This window comes from Lates calcarifer, linkage group LG15 (genome assembly GCF_001640805.2).
Source record: "Lates calcarifer isolate ASB-BC8 linkage group LG15, TLL_Latcal_v3, whole genome shotgun sequence".
Classification (NCBI taxonomy): Eukaryota; Metazoa; Chordata; class Actinopteri; family Centropomidae; genus Lates; species Lates calcarifer.
In genome coordinates this window covers 23,011,198-23,033,228 of record NC_066847.1, presented here as the reverse complement: position 1 = coordinate 23,033,228, position 22,031 = coordinate 23,011,198, and the positions used below count along the sequence as shown (strand labels likewise).

The 22,031-nt window shown below is 42.1% G+C and overlaps 3 protein-coding genes across 7 annotated transcripts; 2 read left to right on the top strand and 1 right to left on the bottom strand.

Annotated features, from left to right (window-relative positions):
• Positions 1–437: 437 nt before the first annotated feature.
• On the bottom strand, positions 438–11,779 carry LOC108890257 (chemerin-like receptor 1). Of its 5 annotated transcripts, none has more exons than XM_051075863.1 (2): positions 11,487–11,779; positions 438–2,926 (listed from the first exon to the last, which is right to left on the bottom strand). In XM_051075863.1, exon 2 carries the CDS (start codon positions 2,913–2,915, stop codon positions 1,779–1,781), a length of 1,137 nt encoding a protein of 378 aa, XP_050931820.1. In that variant the 5' UTR covers positions 2,916–2,926; positions 11,487–11,779; the 3' UTR covers positions 438–1,778. The 5 variants fall into 5 exon arrangements, with proteins under 5 accessions (XP_050931820.1, XP_050931821.1, XP_018542638.1 ...); XM_051075864.1 differs by lacking the exon at positions 11,487–11,779 and adding an exon at positions 11,253–11,455; XM_018687122.2 differs by lacking the exon at positions 11,487–11,779 and adding an exon at positions 4,305–8,185.
• A 2,294-nt stretch (positions 11,780–14,073) lies between these two features.
• Positions 14,074–15,325, top strand: LOC108890310 (trypsin-3-like). The gene is made up of 5 exons (XM_018687191.2): positions 14,074–14,173; positions 14,276–14,429; positions 14,545–14,807; positions 14,890–15,026; positions 15,119–15,325. The coding sequence occupies exons 1-5, from the start codon at positions 14,134–14,136 to the stop codon at positions 15,266–15,268; spliced, it is 744 nt and encodes a 247-aa protein (XP_018542707.1). The 5' UTR covers positions 14,074–14,133; the 3' UTR covers positions 15,269–15,325.
• Positions 15,326–18,009: 2,684 nt separating this feature from the next.
• On the top strand, positions 18,010–21,270 carry has1 (hyaluronan synthase 1). The gene is made up of 5 exons (XM_018687208.2): positions 18,010–18,127; positions 19,024–19,732; positions 19,846–20,071; positions 20,187–20,319; positions 20,438–21,270. The coding sequence occupies exons 2-5, from the start codon at positions 19,037–19,039 to the stop codon at positions 21,111–21,113; spliced, it is 1,731 nt and encodes a 576-aa protein (XP_018542724.1). The 5' UTR covers positions 18,010–18,127; positions 19,024–19,036; the 3' UTR covers positions 21,114–21,270.
• The last annotated feature ends 761 nt before the right edge of the window (positions 21,271–22,031 follow it).

The following is a 22,031-nucleotide window of genomic DNA, read 5'->3' as shown; positions in this document are numbered from 1 at the left end:
ACATTTGTATTAGAGCAATTTCATGTACTTGTCAGCATCTGGTTTTGCACTCTCAATCAGATTTCCTCCTCAGTTACGAAAGACGTGTCGCATGTTGTTGCAGTTGGCTGTGACTGAAAACTTAGCAACCACAAAATGTTAACACAAACAGTAAGTTTACTGTCATTCAAACACATCAGATAATACCACAAAAGTAAAACATACACCATACAGTATAATGTCCCTGTACTGTGACCCCATGGAAGATTAGCATACATATAGGATTTTAACCAACTAATTTACCAGCTACAATTACAGGTGGCTTACATCAAAGGTGGAGGTGACTGATGATTTACACACTTAATGACTGTCACTGACTTGCAGCCTTTAGTTGTTCAAACACATTTGTTGCAGTGTTTTGTGAAGTAATGTGGTGATTATGAGATGAAGATTATGAGTAGAGAGTCCAGAGAATATTTTAATGATCCAAATAATGATAACAACAAGAAACATGATCACAGTCATCATCATTATCATCATTTATGAATCAAAAGTACAATTATGATTGACACTGTTTACAAAAGAATAAAGCTTTCATAAAGAGGTTCGTGTTATGTCACAATATGCCATATAAATCAAAGTCATACATTACATAGAATAAGTGTGTCGTTCCATTTTTTGCCCATTCAATTAGACAGTTGATTTACAATAATTTATCTGCAATGATTTTGACAACGGATGGATCTTTCCAGTTAATTTTCCTTAAATGATACATTCTCAGATCTTAGCACAACATGCATGCAATGAGGGTCACAGACAGGTCCCCTCAAAAAACAACTAACAAAACATCATACTAAGCCTTACAATGCAGCTGCTACTTTAAGCAGAATAATCTGTTAATAACATATTTATTTATTAGATTTGCATTAGACTGTTCTTATGCTGAATAACATGTTTATCAAAGCATGCAGTGGACATGTGGCAATTGAAATTCAGCTGAATGAATGAATACACATATCACGGCATCAGTGGCTGGCCTGAGGGGGAAGTTGGGAAATTAACTTTCCATAAAACTGTTTGTGCAGCAGTTACACAACACTATTTCACACTGTAGATTTTATATTCAGTAAAATATCTTATCCATAGTTTACAGCAAAATAAACACAGTCTTCTTTAATATACTCTTGTTACTATGATATTTAGATGATGAGCCTGCATTTCTAATGATTAAAAATGTTTACAATCATGGCTTATAAACAACTGCAACTACTAATTTTATTTGCTGTCCCATACAGGCAAGGGCATAATAATCAACAACTGGAATATACAAGACAGATTTTTAGTTCCCTTTGTCAGTCAAATCTTACAACATCTTGTGTTGCACAAATGTAACTATAAAGTAATGTACTACCTGTTTTGAGATCATAACAGCTGTGTCTTGTCAAAAATGGCACATTACACATGCACCTGGTACAGAGTGCAGCTTACAACAGAGTTGCATAATGAAGAACAACCACTTCTACTCAAAAGATAAATGTTGACACTTGCTTTACATGTTATTCAGTTTGGATACTTTTGCATGTGTGTAGGTGTATTCAAGTTGTTTTAGGTATTAAAATACATACTGTTTGTGTACAATAGTCAAAATGCAACAGGTGAAATGTTCCAGTCTCAGATAATATATAGAGATTGTCTTGAATAATAGAACAACAAAAGCTAAAAGAGAATGTTATTTGTTATATACAGTTATATTTCCTATGTACAGTTACAGTATTTTTTCAATCATATCATGGGCAACCTTATACCTCTGCATCAGAGACAGACTTCTCTTTACTCCGACTGGTGACCATCGAGTTTGTGTAGGTGTAAGAACGAGAAACCTCCTCCTGGAAAGCAGTCTCCAATACATTCAGGATGGATTTGCGGACTTTATCCTTGAAATCTTGGCCCATGAACACATACAGCAGTGGGTTCAGACAACTGTTGAGAAAGGCCAGGCTGGTGGCTATAGGCACACCGATAGTGGTGACTTGGTCTAATATTTCACTTGAATGGCTAACGGTGTGATTAACCATCTCAATTAGACCCATTATGTGATAAGGAGCCCAGCACAAGAAAAAAGTGGTGATAACAGCAGCAATAATCTTAAAGGGCCGACTTGACTGGCTGGCCAAGGTGCGGTTCCTCCTGAGACGATGGATTATCACAGCATAACAGGAGACGATGACAGTGAAGGGGACAACAAATCCCAGGAGGAAGCGAGTGATGGTCATGGCCTGATGACGAAAATGTCGCAGCTGAGTCACAGATGGTGTTTCATAATCATCAGAGAGAGCAAAGTTGGTGAAGCAGTTGATAATGTTTTCATTATGATATGATGGCCCAGTGTCCTTGAAGATGAAGTATGGACCACTGAGAATCAGAGCCAGTACCCAAACACCCAGACTCACAAAGGACGCCTTGCGTACACTTCGGTGGTTCTGGGCCCAGACGGGCCACACCACAGACACACATCTGTCCACACTGATCACCACCAGGATGTAGACACTGGCAAACATGTTTAGAAAACTTATGGTGCTGTTCACTTTGCACATGAAGTTGCCAAAAGGCCAGTGGAAATCCATGGCTGTGTATGTCACACTCAGGGGCAGGAATGCTGTGAAGAGGAAGTCGGCCACAGCGAGGTTGAGGAACCAAACTGTGTTAACTGTTTTCTTCATCTTGAACCCAGTCACCCAGATAACCACTCCATTCCCGAGCACACCAAGAACGAAGGCCAGGGAGTAAACAATGAGAGACATGATGTTCAGAGACTGTTTCAGCTCAGTATGATCGTAGTCATACTCTTCGTCGTCCTCATACAAAGAGCCATTTCTTCCACCGACATCTGTTGTATTCATGATATAGAAAGGGTCAACTGTCATTAACTCCATCATTGTCTTAGAATCTGAAACAAAAACAAAAATATAAGTTAACTTAGAAGTTTTTAAAAAGTCAGTAATCATACCTGAGATTAATGTTTTTCTAAATTATTCAAATTAAAAGTTAGGACATCCAACCCCTTGAAAATGAGCTCCAAATTTTAGCTACATTCATGCCTGTTCCCTAAAAAGTCCTGTGGAGGTTGCTGCTCACAGGGACATGACTTAAACTCTGTAATCATAGGGCAACAGTCTCGCTGCTTCACAACCTTCTCCTGAACCACAGCAGACATCAAGCCAAATCTTAATGACAGTCTGAAGAAAGGTTCCCAACTCTCTATGCTAGGTACTTTGAAAGACAAAACAAAACAAAAGAAACAACTGCTCACAAAACATTTTCTGGCATAACATGCAAACAGGGCACCAACTTCCCCACCGATTGAAACCCACATCAATGCGTAAAACGGGAACAGAATTTGATGAGCAATGTTTTTTTTTTTTTCAAAGTTATGATCAGATACCAACCGCAGACAATAAAACCACAACGCAGCTGTAGCCTACTCTATACACATAGGCTTAATTGACGTCTATTTGAACAGTTAATTGCTTATAAAGACCTTTAACGACTTAAGAAGCAGCAAATTGCTTAAAATAAAGCGGCTCAAACAGCAGACAAAAGATGTTTGCCGAGTCTTGGTGTATAATCTCGATGTTTTAATTGTCCTCTCAACAACCTCGTCTGATTCACTGAGCTGAAGTCCTTAAGAGGAACGAAGACGCAATACCTTTCGAAAGCTCTGATTCCAGTGAAGATGTGTCCGCTGCAAAAAGCAACCGTGGGCAGAGATTAGAAGGCAGCCTACGGTTCCCTGACTCATCTGTGGAAACTGTGTGGAGCTCGCATCCCAGACTCCTTAAATATGTGACGTCACCGCACACATCAAGGCGGGACCTCAGACAGATACCCCCTGCCCCAACACACACACACACACACACACACACACACACTCACTCACTTTTTTTTTTTAAAAGTTCATTAAACCTCTTGTCCAAACACAATCTGCCTGTTCCAATTCGTTTAACGTGAAAAATATTTGTATTTTCCATAAGAAAACACAAAGTTTGACAGGTGGGTTACATTAATGCATACAGTATGAAGATGGGTGAGTGTGGTCTAGGTCTTAATCCCTGCACTGCCTGCTGTCTGACTTGCATCTCTTACCTGCAAGAACCTCTCTGCTGCTAACCTGAGGCCTGACATAAGAAAAAAAAATCTTGCCACAACACATTTGTCTTCTTCAAATGCCACATGATAGAGCTTTTATCCTTGGGAAACTCCATAGGTGAAAACACTAAGTAACCAAACAACTAAAGGCATAAATTGTGGGTTGTTGAGATGACTACCTGAGAAAGAGCGGTGCTGCGTCTTCTCATGTCCGCCAGTGATCCTGCTGTGTAATGTGTTTTTCTCCATGTGGGTTGAGCTCATGTTTGCTTGAGGTTGTTGGAAGTGTAATTGCTCCATGTTGACTGTTTGAATTGCCATCTACATTACATATTTCTAATGTCCCTTCCTTTCTCTTTACCCTGCACTGCATATAAGAAACTCACAGCACACTGTGTCGCTAATTTTGGGTTACTGAGGAGTTTTATAAAATGGTGGGCTACTCCCTCTTTGCCACTGTCCACTTTAAACTGGACACAACTGTGGTACCTCTGCTGCAAACCTGCAAGGAATACAGATCTGGTGTGAGTTTGTTACAGCACATTTTTGGAATTAGTCAGTATTGGGACAATCTTACAAGTCTTACAAGTTATCTGCAGTATGTTCCTATTTGTCAGCATCTTCTTTTACACTCTTAATGAAATGAATGAAGCAATGAATGAATATATCTTGGTCTCTATAGGGAAAGCCTGTAGATTTACAGCATATGCCAGAGGGAGCAGAAGTGTAGGTGATGTTAGCCCAAAGTTTATCCCAAAACCTTGTGAGATAAATCACATGTGGATTGGGTCTACTTATCTCTAGAAATGCATCACAACAGGAGGAGACAATAGCATTAAATATATAGTAATAAGAGCAAGATGGACACGGGGGAGTGTTGGCTGGAGAGACTGAAAATCTGCCTCGTGTCCCCAGAGTAGAGCCCTACCTTTCAGTGGGGGAAAAAAATATTTAATCTGAGTTTGACCTCATGGTCATATTTCCTCCCACATGGTTCCTCTTTACTTTTGGTTTTGCTGCCCCACCACCCACATGTTTGTACATGTGTGAATTGTATGCATTTTGTCTGTTTTTTTTAAATAGAATTTTCTGTGGAAAATTGCAAAACACAAAGAATGGGCTGTTTCCTCAGTCACTGCAATCTATGTCTTCACACTTCATGAGTGAAAACACAAAACCGATCACTGGAAATCATGACAGTTTGCAGTATTAATTCTTATTACGTGGCCCAGTTTGAATTTCTGGAACAGAAACTCAATAAGGAAACTTTATGGAAACAGGAATTAAACAGATGAACTTGGCCAAAATCACAAGATTGAAAACAGCTGATTTGTTCCAACCTATATTCAAATTTAGTCATGTCTGCATTTTTGCTTTTAGTAACAAATATTTGCAACACTGGATGAGGAGGTAAATGAAATTCTCAGGTCACAATGACAATAATCATTTTTAAAAAATCAGAGGCATCCTGGTGATGGTGGTGGCTTTAATGGTCTGACTTCTTCACACTGTAAGACACAATGAGGCTCAAAATCTTGAACTGATCAGATTTGCACAGTGTGGGCTGCTTGAACCTGCCCAACCCTAAAACTAACCCCCCCCACCCCCCAATGTACACACACACCACACAGGAACCAAGCCCTGCCAAAAGTCCAGATGTGAGGGGGAGGAAGAAAAGGAGGAGAGAGAGGGGGAAGAGAGAGAGAGAGCGAAGGAGTGAGAGACAATACCCGTCTGTGTGTGTGTGTCCGTTTACACACTCAGCCCCTGCATGGGTTCGAAACAACACCCTTTTTTGAGTGTGTAGGAGGACCCATGTCTTTGTTATCTTTGCCACCTTTTTTCTGAAGGTTGAGGGAGAGAGGCATAAATATTCAGCATTAGAAAACCTTAAGAGATCTTTTACACCAGGACCAAAACCAATTCACTCTAACTACAGGAAACTGTTTAAAAATAAGCCAACCCAGTTAACTTCTTCATCACTCCTGAAAAACTACATTTTACCGTTCAGCTCCATTTGTAATGCTAAATGACATGCCACTTTTAGCCCTAGTCTAGACAGTATGACTATTTTGTTTCATTTGGTCATGATCCACTTGTGCAATATATCCACCGGTTTTCATTTCTGCGCTAAAATGTGTTCTTTGAAACTTTTGCTGTAGAGTCTCTGTAACAGAGCTGAGAGGCAGAGCATTTTGCTGGTGTCTGTAGGGGATATTAATAGCTATCCCAAGGCTATAGTTTGAGGGTAGCCTTCAGAGCCTTGGCTTGCCAGAGTTCTTGATTTACCAACCAAACGTGCAATTATGTGACTGCCGCACAAATACCAATTTGGGTGTGTAAAACAACTAAAGGGAATTTAGTTTTAGCGGTGGGTGATATACACAATTGGAGTTTGGGGGTTTATCATTCACCACAACAGCTGGTGAGGCTGGGGTGGGGGAGTCAGCTGAAAGACACAGCTAAAATGTGTGTATATATATGTCTCTGTGTGTCTTTGTGTGTGGGACAGTGAAATACTAATCATATACTCCGGGTCCTAGCATCACTGTAATACACCCAGTATTTTTCCTTGCTGTTGTGTACAAAACACTGTGAGCTCACAGCATTTCTAAATCCACTCTTGTAGAAGTGGGGGAGACAGAGTGAAATGGTGGCACACTAGCTGTTATGCTGAAACTCCTCGACTGCACTGTCACAAAGACAAAAATAGTGGGAGATTCTGCTGTGTGCTGAAACCTAAAAGGTTTGTTGATCTTGTTGCGGCGCTGACTGGAAATCAAACCCTGTGTCTCACGGGTGCGGAGAGGTTAGGAATTTTGTTTTTCAAGTCAAAACCGGTGCCAATGACTTTCGTCCGTATGGCTCAGTGACAGTTTTTTTCCACAAAATACACCACACACGGGGGAAAAAAAAGCTGAACCTCAATAACTTAAACCACTTCCTTACATACGTCCTTGCCCTCAACCACAGCGGATGGTCCCCCCTTGGCAGACCTAAGGGATATGAATAATCAGCTTGGACTCTGTCTGAGAGCAAACAACCCTGGCGATGCATAAGTCATACAGATCTGACACAATACTCTCTCTGTCCGAGGGTGTGCTGAGGTACAGTGGAATGAGATTAGGGGAACCGGAACTGGTCAGACATGCAGGGAATGCCAGCTGAGGAAATAAATGACAGTTTTTATCCTTCTCATGTATTGTAACTAAGGGTTAGAGTGGCAAATGCTGGAAATTACTGAAGGTCAATGCTAGTTTTAATTCTGCAGAGACAGCAGATGAATGCTGTTTTGCAAATGTGCAACTAAACATATGACAACATCTGGTTGTCATATGTTACACTGTCAAAGACTTTTCCACCTTTGAACAATTAGCTCTGGGGCTCTTTGCATTTGTTGCACATTTTAATGTTGTTGGCAATTTAGTTTTCTCTAATAAATGCCACTGAGGTTGCTATAATGTCCTGTAGCCTCATGTTTTCTGTTGAAAGCGTATGTGTCTAGTGATATCTAGGCTGAACGAGTGCACAAACACAAGCTCACAACTGTGAACACGTGCAACCTGAGATGTTTTAACCTTGCAGAGTGTGTGTCTCCCAGCGTGTTGTGCCAAGTTGTTGGATTTGTTAAGAGTCAAAAAGAACACTAGCAATGATATGCAGGTTGGTAAAGGGATGAGGCTGACAGTGTGTGTGTGTGTGTCACACAGTAATGAGCAGGGGAGAACTTGCCTGTGCTGGATGGGAATGCGTTATATTCTAGTCTTAAGTGTATAATCATAGGGTTTGGGAAAATGCACCCTCACATTTAAATGTTTTCCTGTCTGGTGCTGATAAACACCTATGCTCATACATGGGTAACGGAGCCTTGTACCGCTCAGTCTGTCTCTACTCTGAAACATTGACTCAGGCATGTAATGCAGGCTTGCAATGTTGGATCAGCAAGAGTGGTGAGTGCCTTCCAATATCTCATTAGCCAAAGAGAAAAGCTGATAAGCAGATTGAGTTTCAAAACAGGAGTGGAAATAGAGAAACTTGAAATGTTTTTTTATTTATTATTTTCTTAATTGTGCACATAGTAACCATTAATTAAAGCAAAGAAAGAAATAAATGCTTTCAGTGTTAACAAGTGGCACTTTGCTGATAACATAGAGAAAACTGAACCTGTATTTCATCTTCTGACCACATTCGATTTTCCTATGTAAGGATTGTCATTCACACAAAGGTGAAAATATTAACACTTTCATATTATGTGTTGCAACATAGCCACATGTTTCCAAAGAGCAGCATGCTGATAAGCAGGTATTCTATCTTATATGACTAACAGCAAATTCCCACGGGTGCTGTTCTTTTTTTACGTATTACTTTTTATCTCTGTAGAAAAATGGCTCTCCTTTCACAGAAAGGGAGTCCACTGGAAGCCACTTTTACTCACCACACATCCTTAAGGGCATTTAATCTCACCCCCGGGACAGAGCATCAGCTACCACGTCGGCTCCCTTCTTGTGCTTGATTTCAATATTGAAGCCTTGCACTAAGAGGGCCCAACACATAAGGCGTTGGTTGAGGTTGTACATCTGCCTCAGAAAAACAAGGGGGTTATGGTCGGTGTACACAGTCACTAGGAGTGTACTTGACCTGACATACACCTCAAAATGCTGTAAGGCAAGAAGCATCGCTAGGGCTTCCATTTCAATAGCTGAATAGTTCAGCTGGTGGCGGTTGAACTTGGCCGAGAAGGAGGACACTGGATGAGGAACACCATCATCATTGTCCTGTATCAGCACTGCCCCAGCTCCTGATGCACTTTCATCCACTTCCAGTTTGAAGGGACAAGTAGAGTTAGGCGCAGCCAGAACAGGAGCACTACACAATATCGACTTAGCTGCTTCAAAAGCACGCTGACAATCAGTAGTCCACACAAAAGGAACTTTAGTACTACACAGAGAAGTGAGAGGGGCAACTACTACCAAGAAGTTCCTGCGAAAACACTGGTAATAACCTGTCATCCCAAGAAAATGGCGGATTTCATGTTGTGTGGTGGGAACAGGATAAGTTAGCACCGCCGTGATCTTAGCATCTACCGGACAGACTTGCCCATGCCCCACCTGTTTACCCAAGTAAATCACTGAGGCCCTGCTGAACTCACACTTGGCAAGGTTTAGTGTCAGATTTGCCTCTGCAAGTTGTTGAAACACCTTCCTTAAAATGGAAACATGGAGAGACCATTCACTGGAGTAAACAACAACATCATCAAGATATACATTACATTGAGGGATATCACCCAACACCTTGTTCATTACGCTGGAAGTTTGCAGGAGCGTTTTTTAAACCAAATGCCATTACCGTGTACTGCATGAAGTAGTCGGGGGTCACAAAAGCAGAGATCTCAGGCGCCCTGGGCCGTTAAAGGGACCTGCCAGTAACCTTTCAGAAGATCTAGCTTAGTGATAAAAGCTGCTGGACCAATGTTATCAATACAGTCCTCTAAGCGGGACAAAGGGAAACAATCAGGTACTGTAACTGCATTAACTTTTTTAGTCTGTACAGAAATGAGGGGTTCCGTCAGCTTTAGGAGCCAACAGACATGGGGAACTCCAGGGGCTGTTGCTAGGCTCAGCTAAGCCATTCCTCACCAGATGCTCAACCTCTGTTTTCTTTGCTTGTTGCTTATTAGCTGAGCAACAGTACGCATCCTGCTTGATGGGAGCAGCGGAACATCAATGTCATGCTGTAAGACATTGGTGCAGGACAGCACATCACCAAACAAGGTGGGAAATGAAGACAACAGTTCAAGAGTATCCTGCGCTGCTGGGCAGATAGGAAAAACAGACAGGAAACAGCATCAGATAGGAACTCAGAGTTGGACAACCCACCACTCTGTTGGCCACCAGAGGGCATTTTGAGTCCATCTTCCACTACTACCTCTGAACATACCATGGAAGTAGTCAACCCAGAGCCTTCTGGTTTTACCTGAGGGGTCTCTCTGGGAGAATATGGCTTTAACATGTTTATGTGACACAGCCGTGTCTTTCTTCTACACTCAGGAGTAGAAATGACATAGTCTGTGTCTGACACCTTCCTGTCCACCATATGGGGACCCAAGAAGCAAGCTGTGAGGGAATACCCAGGCACTGGTGACAAAACCAGCACTTGGTCACCAGGATAGAACTGTCGTACCACTGCCTTACAGTAATACCACCTCTTCATGCCAACACTGCAGCTTCTTGTAAAGAGGTCACTTTTTGCTCATTCAGGTAAGTAACACCCAGCCAGGACAACAATCTGATGGACTGACCTCCAGTCCTCACCCTCAACTCCCAGCTGCTGAAGCCACTTCCATACTAACAAGTAACTACGTGCTCAGGGAAACACTGCTTAAACTCCTCCACCAACATTAGCTCACGCATGGAGGTCACATCACTTATTTTACAAGCTGAACACCAGCGGTCAAATAAAATTCCCTTCTCAAAGGCGAAGTCAGCACACGTTTAGCCGGGGCTCTTCCTGAGACCCCGGAAGCGCTGACGATATGCCTCTGGCACCAAGCGCATAATATCGTGCTCTTAAGCTTTCATACGTTAAGCAATCAGCGGCAGACAGTGAAGCGCAAGCTTCCTGAGCTTTAACGCACGGCTTTCATCCGCGCGCTCAGCCGTCTCTACCGGGTTGCCGTCCACCAGTGAAGGCACCGCGGCTACATCCGCAACACCAGGAGGACCTGTTGGTGTTAGGCTGAGGATGCCCCTAGCCACCAGCGCCTCTAACACAGCGGCTTTCAGGTCGCTTTTCCGCAAAGAAAGCGACACTGGGATACCGTAATGTGCAGCAATCTCAAATAAATCACACTTCTGACAATCCTCTAACTGTGCCAGTGTTGGATCAGCTGTGAACGCACTAACGCTAAACTTTGCCATCCTGCCTGACAAAGCCACAGCCACAGCCACACCGGCTGACACACAACTCCACTTACCTACTAGAACAGTGAGCAGCGAGCTCCAAACAAACATATACTATGCACACACACACACACCTAAAAAACAACTCACTCCTAGTCTACCCGAGTTTCCAAAACCTACACAATCCTGCACCAACTTCCCCGGTTCCTACCTAACCAAATACTGTACCTGTTCTGTCTTCTCGGAGCGTGCCGGGCTCGAGGCGACATTAAAGGCTGAACTTCAGCGGCCAGAGCCCCCGAAATGCCTACCCCCGCCCGGAGTTACTCTTAAAACAAAAAAGGCAAAATAATAAAAGAGTGCCCGATGGAAAAACTGAACTCAGCTTAGCTGGACACTCACCTGACTTAACCGGGAAGCCTCGTGCAACAAACATTACGGCTAGACAACAGCAGCACTTACACAAGTTCCGACCAAACTCCCCGTTCCGAGGTGGGCTTATCCCGGACGAGCCCCCAATTTGTTACGTTCACTGAGGGGTAGTCTAGGGTTGGGGGGAAGCAACAAATAAAGAAAAAATGTCCCGGCAGGGAAAAGAGAGCAAACAAGGACGGAATTAATGTATAACCAAGAAAAAAGTGTTTATTCACAAAGGCCGCTGATGCTCAAACGGAAGAAAAACAACCAAGGGACCGGGATAAACTACAATCAGCACACACTAGTGCAAAGCAGACATAGGTAAATCAAAGTTAATCAATCCACACTCCAATCTCCTTTCACAGAAAGGGAGTCCACCGGAAGCCATCGCTCCCACACACACACACACACACACGATCAACATCCAGAGGCCCACACTGGCCACGACTGATGTCTCCCTCTCCCTTTTACTACTTCCGCCCGAAAATATTAACACTTTCATATCATGTGTTGCAACATAGCCACATGTTTCCAAACAGCAGCATGCTGATAAGCAGGTATTCTATCTTATATGACTAACAGCAAATTCCCACGGGTGCTGTTCTTTTTTACGTATTACTTTTTTTTTTTTTATCTCTGTAGAAAAATGACTCTCCTTTCACAGAAAGGGAGTCCACTGGAAGCCACCGCTCCCACACACATCCCCGATGGGCATTCAGAGGCCCACAATGGCCACGACTGATGTCTCTCTCTCCCTTTTACTACTCTCGCCCCTGATTAGGAGTGGATGTGAATTCAGGACAGGACGATCACCTGGAAAGAGAGAGGGAGAGAGAGAGCACAACACACACACACACCAGCAGACACACAGCCCATAACACTAGGGCTGTAACAGAGAAACTTGAAATGTTTTTTTATTTATTATTTTCTTAGTTCAATTCAATTCAATTTTATTTATATAGCGCCATATCACAACAAAGGTCATCTCAAGGCACTTTTCATATAGAGCAGGTCTAGACCATACTCTTTAAAATAAGTATTTACAGAGAGAGACCCAACAATTCCCACCATGAGCAAGCACTAGGCGACTGTGGCAAGGAAAAACTTCCTTTTTAAGAGGCAGAAACCTCGAGCAGAACCAGACTCAGGATGGGCGGCCATCTGCCTCGACCGGTTGGGTTAAGAAGGAGAGAGAGAGGGGGAGAGGGGGTAGAGAATAGCGAGAGAAGAACGTAGCATAATATAAACTGTAAGGTGATGCCAGTAATACAGCAGTGGTAATGATAGTAGCGATAATTAAAGTAATAGCTGCTAACATAGCAATACAGCTAATAACAGTACATGTAATTTCTATATATAGCAGCAGGTGTTGAGTGGAGTTGTAGGAGCAGCAGGAAACTTGTCATCACAAGTCAGGCTCTACAGCTCCAGAGGCAGAAATACCTGCAGAAAGACACAGAAGAGGAGAGAGAGAGGGAAGAGCACACGACTACGGGAAAGGGGAGATATTGAGTTAATAACATGTTTATGGGATATGAATCCATACTGTGGAGAGAGAGAGAGAGAGAAGCTCAGTGCATCATGGGAGATCTCCCGGCAGTCTAGGCCTATAGCAGCATAACTAAGGGATGGTTCAAGCCTGAGCCACCCCTAACTATAAGCTTTATCAAAGAGGAAAGTTTTAAGCCCACTCTGAAAGGTACAGAGGGTGTCTGCCTCCCGGACTGAAGCTGGGAGAAGGTTCCACAGTAGAGGAGCCTGATAACTGAAGGCTCTGCCTCCCATTCTACTCTTATTTGTGCACATAGTAACCATTAATTAAAGCAAAGAAAGAAATAAATGCTTTCAGTGTTAACAAGTGGCACTTTGCTGATAACATAGAGGAAACTGAACCTGTATTTCATCTTCTGACCACATTCCTTATATTATAAGGAATGTGGTCCTTACGACTGTGTGAATGACAGTCGTAAGGACTGTCATTCACACAAAGGTGAAAATATTAACACTTTCATATCATGTGTTGCAACATAGCCACATGTTTCCAAAGAGCAGCATACTGATAAGCAGGTATTCTGTATTCCGGTATCTTATATGACTAAACAGATTAAAACAGCAAATTCCTACGGGTGCTGTTATTTTTTTGACATTTTACTTTTTATTTCTGTAGAAAAATGGCACCATCTTACTCCTACCCACAGCATCAGTAACCACATGAATTACACCCACCAAGTCTTACTCAACATCTCCAAACATGACTGTCACTTTGTAGTTCATCTGAAGGAAGTACACATGCAATACCCAATATGTGACAGCATCATAAATCTACTGCAAACTTACAAAGAGCTATGATCTTAAATGGATGGAAGAATTCAAAATCTTATAGAAAATCTGGAAAAAAAAAAAAAAGTCAAGCATAAGCATATCGGCAGAGTGAAAGTCTAAATGTCAGTGTTTGCAATTCAGATTGTCTCCTCGCTCAAGCTGTTTTCACAGTATTGAGCCCCAGTGTTTTTATGTCTTGAATACTGTACATTAAAACCCAGTGTCACGAGGGAAATGTAACACATGTTTGGTGTTTGAGGTGTACCTCTGACGATAGAAGACCTTGAGAAAAGGGAGATAAGAGGACTAAAATACCTGAAACTAAGGGGGTTAAGGGCACATTAATCTGCTGGCCAGACAGACAGAAAGCATGAAGCTTTTCCTTCTTCTGACTCTCTTTGGAGGGGCAGGTATGGTATAGAACTGATAGAGACTGTAAAAAGTCTAATTATGGGGCTTCATATGGCAACAGAGAAGACTAACATGATTATTTTACCTATTTACACTAATAGTTGCCCTGGGGGAAGATGACAAGATTGTTGGAGGGTATGAGTGCAGGAAAAACTCTGTGCCCTACCAAGTGTCTCTCTTCACTGGGTACAACTTCTGTGGTGGGACTCTTCTGTCTGATGAGTGGGTGCTCTCTGCTGCACACTGCAAAACAAAGTAAGACAGACGATCAGTAAACTTTTCTTTACAGCAAGTAAACCAAAACTCCAGTGGCTGGTTAACACTGATGGGTTTATGTAACTGACTTTCACGGTGTGTTTAATTCTTTCAGGTCAAATGTAGAAGTCCGGCTGGGAGAGCACGACCTCTGGGAGCCCGAAGGCACCGAGCAGCACATTATGTCTGCCGAGTTCATCCGCCACCCTGACTACAACGCCCGCACGCAGGACAGCGACATCATGCTTATCAAACTGAGCCGACGCGCCACTCTGAACAGCTTTGTGCGCCCTGCGACTCTTCCCTCAAAGTGTGCCAGTGATGGGACAATGTGCCAGATCTCTGGATGGGGGAGTCTTCGTCCCAGCAATGAGGGCTGTAAGTCATACACTGGATATGTTAAAATCTTTTCCATGTCTTTATTATACATGAATGGACATTCATTATCTGTCTTTTCCAGCAAGGTACCCTCATAAGTTGCAGTGCCTGGAAGTCCCTCTCCTGAGTGATGACACATGCTTTAATGCATATCCTTTTCAAATCACTGAAAACATGATCTGTGCTGGCTACCTGGAGGGAGGAAAGGACTCTTGTCAGGTAATATAGAGATCATGGCTGCTGTAGCACTAAAGGGAAAACCTTGATTAAAGGATGAATCAACGAAGATAACCTTATCTTTTCATTCTCAGGGTGACTCCGGGGGCCCCATGATGTGCAACGGAGAGCTCCAGGGAGTTGTGTCTTGGGGACATGGTTGTGCTCTGAGAAAGAAGCCTGGGGTGTACACCAAAGTGTGCAATTACATCTCCTGGATAAAGAACACAATGGCATCTCGCTGAGCAGAAAAGATATTAAAGACTTTATACGCTGCAACATCAGCAAAGTCGACTATGAGATGCTCTGTGTGTACAGTGTGGTTTGTACAGGCGTATTAATGTGTCATTTAAGTTAAACATCCGAGAATATAACACCCTGTGTGAAGAGAAACACCTGCTTTTCACTACACATCTTCCCACACACACTGTAGTGACGGCTTTTATAAGAAACTCTCACTCTCACCCAGATTTTGAGTGAAATGACAGGCAGGCTTTTTGCAAGTGCCTAAAACAAAAAGTATATGTGTTTGAAAAGCCACTTGTGCCACTGCTGTAATTCATAACTTTGGTAAGGATGACTGTACAATAAGAAATGCCAAATATCTAAGAGTGTAATATATTGTCAAACTGCCTCACAAATATTTGGCTCTGCTTACTCTGACTCAGAATGACTTTACAGTAAATGGGCAGACACGCTTCTTGCTCAAGAATGCCTCAGTCAAACAGCCAACAGTAAATCACCAAAAAAATGCTGCTACACTGCTCTCTGTGGGTTGAGATTGTAAAGCATGTGGCACACTCTGGTCACACTCCATAATCAGTGAGTATGGAGCCCTGTGAGATATGTGATATTTAGAAAGTTGACTATCCAGTGAAAAAATATATCTCTGATGCCTTAAAACTGCATGAGATTACAGCTGGAGTTCCACAATGTCTTGGTTCAACCTGAGTATTAATGTTGCAGTTTTGCGAAACATGGATACATAGGTGGGTAATTATTGCACTACCAAAGAAGTAAGTAAACTTCCTGAATCGCTTCAAAGGAAACTGCTCTGTTAACATCTGTGTGAAAGAGCACAAACAGCTAATCCAACAGCATCAGGTGCACATATGAGAATACTTAATCATAAAATCCCAAAATGATTTAAGTGGATTTTGGTTGCTCGGGTGTGGCGCAGAGAGGACTGAGTCACCAGGCATTTTCTTGACCGCCGAGTAAAGACTGGGGCCTAACGAGGTTTCTGAGCTTGTGCACAAAAAATAGCTCTCACTGCTATGAAGCATGCTGGATGCTGGGCGCTGCACATTTTCTTTCTTTTTTTTTTGAAAACATGGCCTCGGACAGGATGTTGATTCTGGCAACACAGATGTCCGTGTTTTGAATCTGACAGAATTCCACAAACCACGTTTACGAGCTGCTTAGAAGTCACGGCGCGATGGCGGCAAGAAGTCCTTATCCTCTTGCAGTGTCCTTTACAGTACATCCGCTTGATGTGGCTGCAGACTTATGCAGTCGAGCCCTCAGACACAGCCGGGGACATGTTAGGAAACCAGCAGTTTAATTAGCCGTGACCTCTTGATACAAATGGAGCGATAAAAGGAAATAGAGGCAAAAAACCAACAAGCTGTGTGACTTAATATTAACAAAATAATAATGGTATGTGAAAAGATTCAATCAAATACCCTATACAGACACATAAAAAACATATTATTTGTATTAATCTAATGAATTTCACCATTAACAGGCAGTAGAGTAAAGTCCATGATTCTCATCAAGCAGCATAAGAACAAGATGCTCCACCTACAAATAATAATTATAATAGTAAGAAGAAGATACTAAAACCTGATAAGAGGGAAATAACAGACCTATAAGATCATCTACAGCACAGTGACGAAAAGTACATTAACACAAACACAAATATCTCATGTAGATACTCAACATAATAACAGATCCAGTGAGTCAAGCCATTTCACCGTACATGACATCAGCTGCCTGGCGGCTTCTATTTGGGTCTGACATGAAGCTGTGTTGACGGCTCAGGCCAGCTCCTGTGGCTAAGGGTGTGGACCCTTGTGAACAGATTTCCCCCCGTAAAGAAACTCTACAGGGATGTAATCATATGGTTAGGTCAGGACAGTGGCAGCAACTTAGAGACCCATGTGGGACAGCTTTTGTCTTTTGAAGTCAGGGATTAGTGGCACGGAACAGAGACAAAACTTCCTTCCTTTTACTCTGTGGCTTTGACCCCTCTCTCCTATTACACTTCACCACTACAAAGACCAAATTCCCCCACCCCCCCCCAATCACCTTTCTACCCTTTAGTTTTTTCTTTTTCTTTTGCTGACTTGTGCAGTATCAGATAGGAACCAGCAGAGGGCAACATCAAACTTGTGTACAAGTTTGATTGCAGGAGTGTTCTTATCTTTTTTTCTCCCTCAAGGTTAATGTGATTGAATGCCTCTACATTCTGTTCTATTCCCGCACAGTTTCTGCCAAAACAGAATAAACTTTCCTCTTCAAAACTCCTCAGGTATTGACTGGACCGCCTTTATAATAATATTTGCGCAAAGATTTATGTCTGAGATACAGCCAGTGGATTAGAAATGATAAAATTACAAAAATAAATAAAATGAAATACATAGAAATGAAAAAAAAAGTGTGGTTTTGGTTAATGTTAAAACAGTAACAATGGAGTAAGAGGGGAGATAATGGACGAAACATCCATTTAACCAAAGGGCTGATCGCTCTGTACAGTGTCTGTGCGATGCTCCTGCCACGAAAAGTTTGGGAACATCCTTCCCAGTCATGTGTAGGAGGTCAACAAGCACAGCATCTCCATGGTAAAGGAAAAATAAAAAAAATAAAACACACACACACACACACAAAGCACAAACTGATGTCCACGGGACCACCGCCTTGCTCCTGACGCACGGCTGAGTCAGAAAAGTGATAAGTCCCAGCACATAAAAGCGCGCACGTGGCTCCATCCCGTCTTCAGCCTAGTAAAGTATAAAGCCAACAATCTTCAGGATAAGTTGCCAGAACAGAGAAACACCGAGTGGATGTTCCGCAAATTTAAAGCCAGGGGAACTTGATATCAGGTAGGGTGAAATATTACAAAAAAAAAAAAAATAATAATTTTCCTGTCACGTTTATTTGTTTTTGTTGTATTACTGATAAACTAATATATTACCAAATATTAATATACAGTTAATATAGAGAAATAGTTTGTTATTTAAATAAAAAACTAAAAGCTTCCTGTAGAATCATGGAATTTATCATTAATGATTTAAAAGATACGAACGTAAATAAAAACAGATTTCAGATTTCTGCTAACGGTAAGACTTTCATTCATTTAGGCTACTCTTTTATCTATTTATTATTTAGTTATTTAATTTAATTTAGTCAGCTGATAAACACAGATAGCACTTCTGGCTTAATGTAGCAACTTTATAAAGATTTGATTATTTTTGATTATTTGTGTGGGAACGTGGGATACCTGCAGTGTTTTACATTTATACATGAAAGAATTTAGAAAAGATTATTTAGAATATAATCTTGATTAAATATCATTAAATGATTAGAATAAGCACATGAAATAAGTTAAAAATTATAAATTATGTAACAGACATTTGGACACACTTCTGTTTGTCAGGTGTTACTGCTGAACAGTTACATGTGTTTTTACACAGTATGACAGAGTTGTCAGTGATAAACAGTCTTGGCTTTACAGTTTTGGTACTTTTAAAAATAATACAGTGGGGTTTGATGCATTTGTAAGACTGACAGCGGTGTTGTTTTCCAAGTCATATAGCTTGTTAACATGTCTTACAACAATCCACATAAAACTGCTTTTTCCATTTAATGCACCCTTTTTCCAGACCGCACCACCATTAGTGTCTGTGTACATTTTTAGTCTGACCAGAACCAGTAGGAATCCACCCTTTACACATGTACAAGACATTACTGAGATGTGGTCTCTCTTTATGTCTACAAGGTACAGAAACACAATGGAGCTAAAACCTATATTGAAGAAGCTGGGCTCAATAATCCGCGCCATCCTCACTTTCCTCTTTGCCCTGCTGGTCCTGGGTGTGATGGTCTGGGCCTACGTTGAGGGTTTCCAACTGGTGACCTCCATGTATGGAATCATCTCCTTTGGCTTTTATGGACTACTCCTCTCTCTCCACGTCTTGGTCCAGAGCTTGTTCGCCTTCATCGAACACCGGCGAATGAAGGCCTACTCAAAACCGTGCACCTTTACCAAAAAGATCGGCTTCACTATATCGGCCTTCCAGGAGGACCCTGCCTATCTCAGAGAGTGCCTCAACTCCATCAGGGCTCTCAGGTATCCTCCTGAGCTTCTGCGTATCATCATGGTGGTGGACGGGAACTCAGATGATGACCGATATATGATGGACATGTTCAGGGAGGTGTTCATGGACCAGGATCCTGGCTTTTATGTGTGGAAGAACAACTACCACACGTGGGATCCCACGCAGGCCCAGCAGGATGTGGAAATGGCCTCAGAAATGGGTCCAGGGGGGGATGCTGATTATGTTATAGGAGAGGATCCACAGCGAAAAGAGGTAGAGCGCTTGATCCAGAGCAAGAGGTGCGTGTGCATCATGCAAAAATGGGGTGGCAAGAGGGAGGTGATGTACACAGCATTTAAAGCACTTGGATCATCAGTTGACTATATACAGGTATCTATTTCTATTCTCTCCTTCATATTCCTAAAGACTTAACATCGTTTTAAAAAAAGAAATTTAGATTGTTGCACAACTTCAATGACACATATTTTGTTCTCCTTCCCCAGGTGTGTGACTCAGACACTAAGCTGGACCCTCTGGCCACAGTGGAGCTGTGTAAAGTGCTGGAGAGTAACCCCAGGTATGGTGCCGTGGGTGGAGACGTGATGATCCTCAACCTGAAAGACTCGTACATCAGCTTCATGAGCAGTCTGAGGTACTGGATGGCTTTCAACATTGAGAGGTCCTGCCAATCCTTCTTCAACTGTGTGTCCTGCATAAGTGGGCCTCTGGGTAAGCAAAGAAATCTCTGTGATCAAATGGCCCAAAGAAGGAGCAGCAGTAGTCCTAATGTAATGTAATGTCTATTGTAACTAATGTTACTTGTTTCTTGAATTGCTTCATGAAGGCCTGTATAGGAATGATCTCCTCCAGCAGTTTCTGGAGTCTTGGTACAATCAGAAGTTTTTGGGAACTCACTGCACATTTGGTGACGATAGACATCTCACCAACCGAATGCTGAGCATGGGCTACGCCACAAAGTAAGAACCCTCTTAAGATTATTATTACACAGGACACCATAAACCTCAGCTGATATTACAATGTCAAATATTGAAGGTTTCAAACATCTTTTTTTTTTTTTTTTTGCCATTTTTTTAGATACACAGCACGCTCCAAATGCTACACAGAGACACCCGCCCAGTTTCTCCGCTGGCTCAACCAGCAGACTCGCTGGACGAAGTCTTACTTCCGTGAGTGGCTCTACAATGCAATGTGGTGGCACAAGCACCACCTCTGGATGACCTACGAGTCCATTGTCTCAGGTATTTTCCCATTCTTTGTCACTGCCACCATCATCCAGCTGTTCTGGACCGGCACGCTGTGGGACATCCTCTGGATCCTGTGCTGCATCCAGCTGATTGGGCTGGTGAAAGCTGCTTATGCCTGCATCCTGCGCAGAGACATTGTAATGGTGTTTATGTCCCTCTACTCAGTCCTGTACATGACCAGCCTGCTGCCTGCTAAGTATTTTGCCATTATCACCATGAACAAAAGCAGCTGGGGGACATCAGGTAGGCGTAAGATTGTGGGGAACTACATGCCGCTCCTCCCTCTCTCAGTATGGGCAGCCATTTTATTAGGTGGGCTTGGGTACACAATATACAAGGAGAGTCAACTGGACTGGTCAACTGCAGCCAAGGTAATGGAAACTCAGTTTCTTATCTTTGGCTGCGTGGCCTACATGTGCTACTGGTTGCTTATGATGTTCCTCTACTGGGCATGGTTCCGCAGGTTATGTAGGAGACGTGCAAATAAATACTCAGTGAGTGTGTAGGTGTCCAGTGAAGGACTAAGAAGAAGTAGTTGATTTATTTGAATTTAGCTATTTGCCTTATTTTATTCATTTGATTTCATTTATTTATTTTGCCTCAAGTTTTAGTAACTGATGTTTCATGCAACTGCTAGACAAGCAAAAAACAAAACAAAAAACACACACATAAAGAAAAAAAGGGAGAATAGATATTGGTAATTTTGATGAAATGGATGACATCCATATTACCAAAGTATTTTGGAACAAGAAACAAAAATGTCACTAATACATAAGGACAAATGTTTGATTCATATGGAGATGCTGTTGCACATTTAAATGAAACTGTACTGAGCGCTTTAGGGCCCATGCACTTCTCAGGTTCTCTTTGTCAGATAATGATGGAAGAGACAGCCTTGGATCAGATATTTATTCATGGTATCTAAAGTTGGGAAAACTATTACAGCTATTTAGTTGACTTTTTTTTATCGAAGGGTGTGGGGTAGGGAATATGAGGATTGTGTATTTTAAAAACATTCAGACGATATGTCCACGTATGTGTATGTAGATAAACAACACAAAGAACTCCACTTCTGGATGCGTCACCGTGCCAGTTTTAGTGACCATTACTTCAGCACTGTTATTGTTATTGCACTGGATCCTGGACGCCACTTTCTGCAACATTTGCAGACTTACTTGAAAATATAGAAAATTGCAGTCGTGGTATTGTGCTGTGGGAAAAAAGATACCGTACCTCTTTGAGAAAACTAGACAATGATAATGATACAGTGGCTGAGGACCAAAGCATAGAGTCAAGTATTGTATTTAGTTGCTGTATACCTACTCTCTTGATATGTGAAGTATGGTTGTACTTTGTAAGATGCACTTTGTTTAATATTGTATTACAGAAGAATATGGAAAAAATGCAAGTTATATATATATATA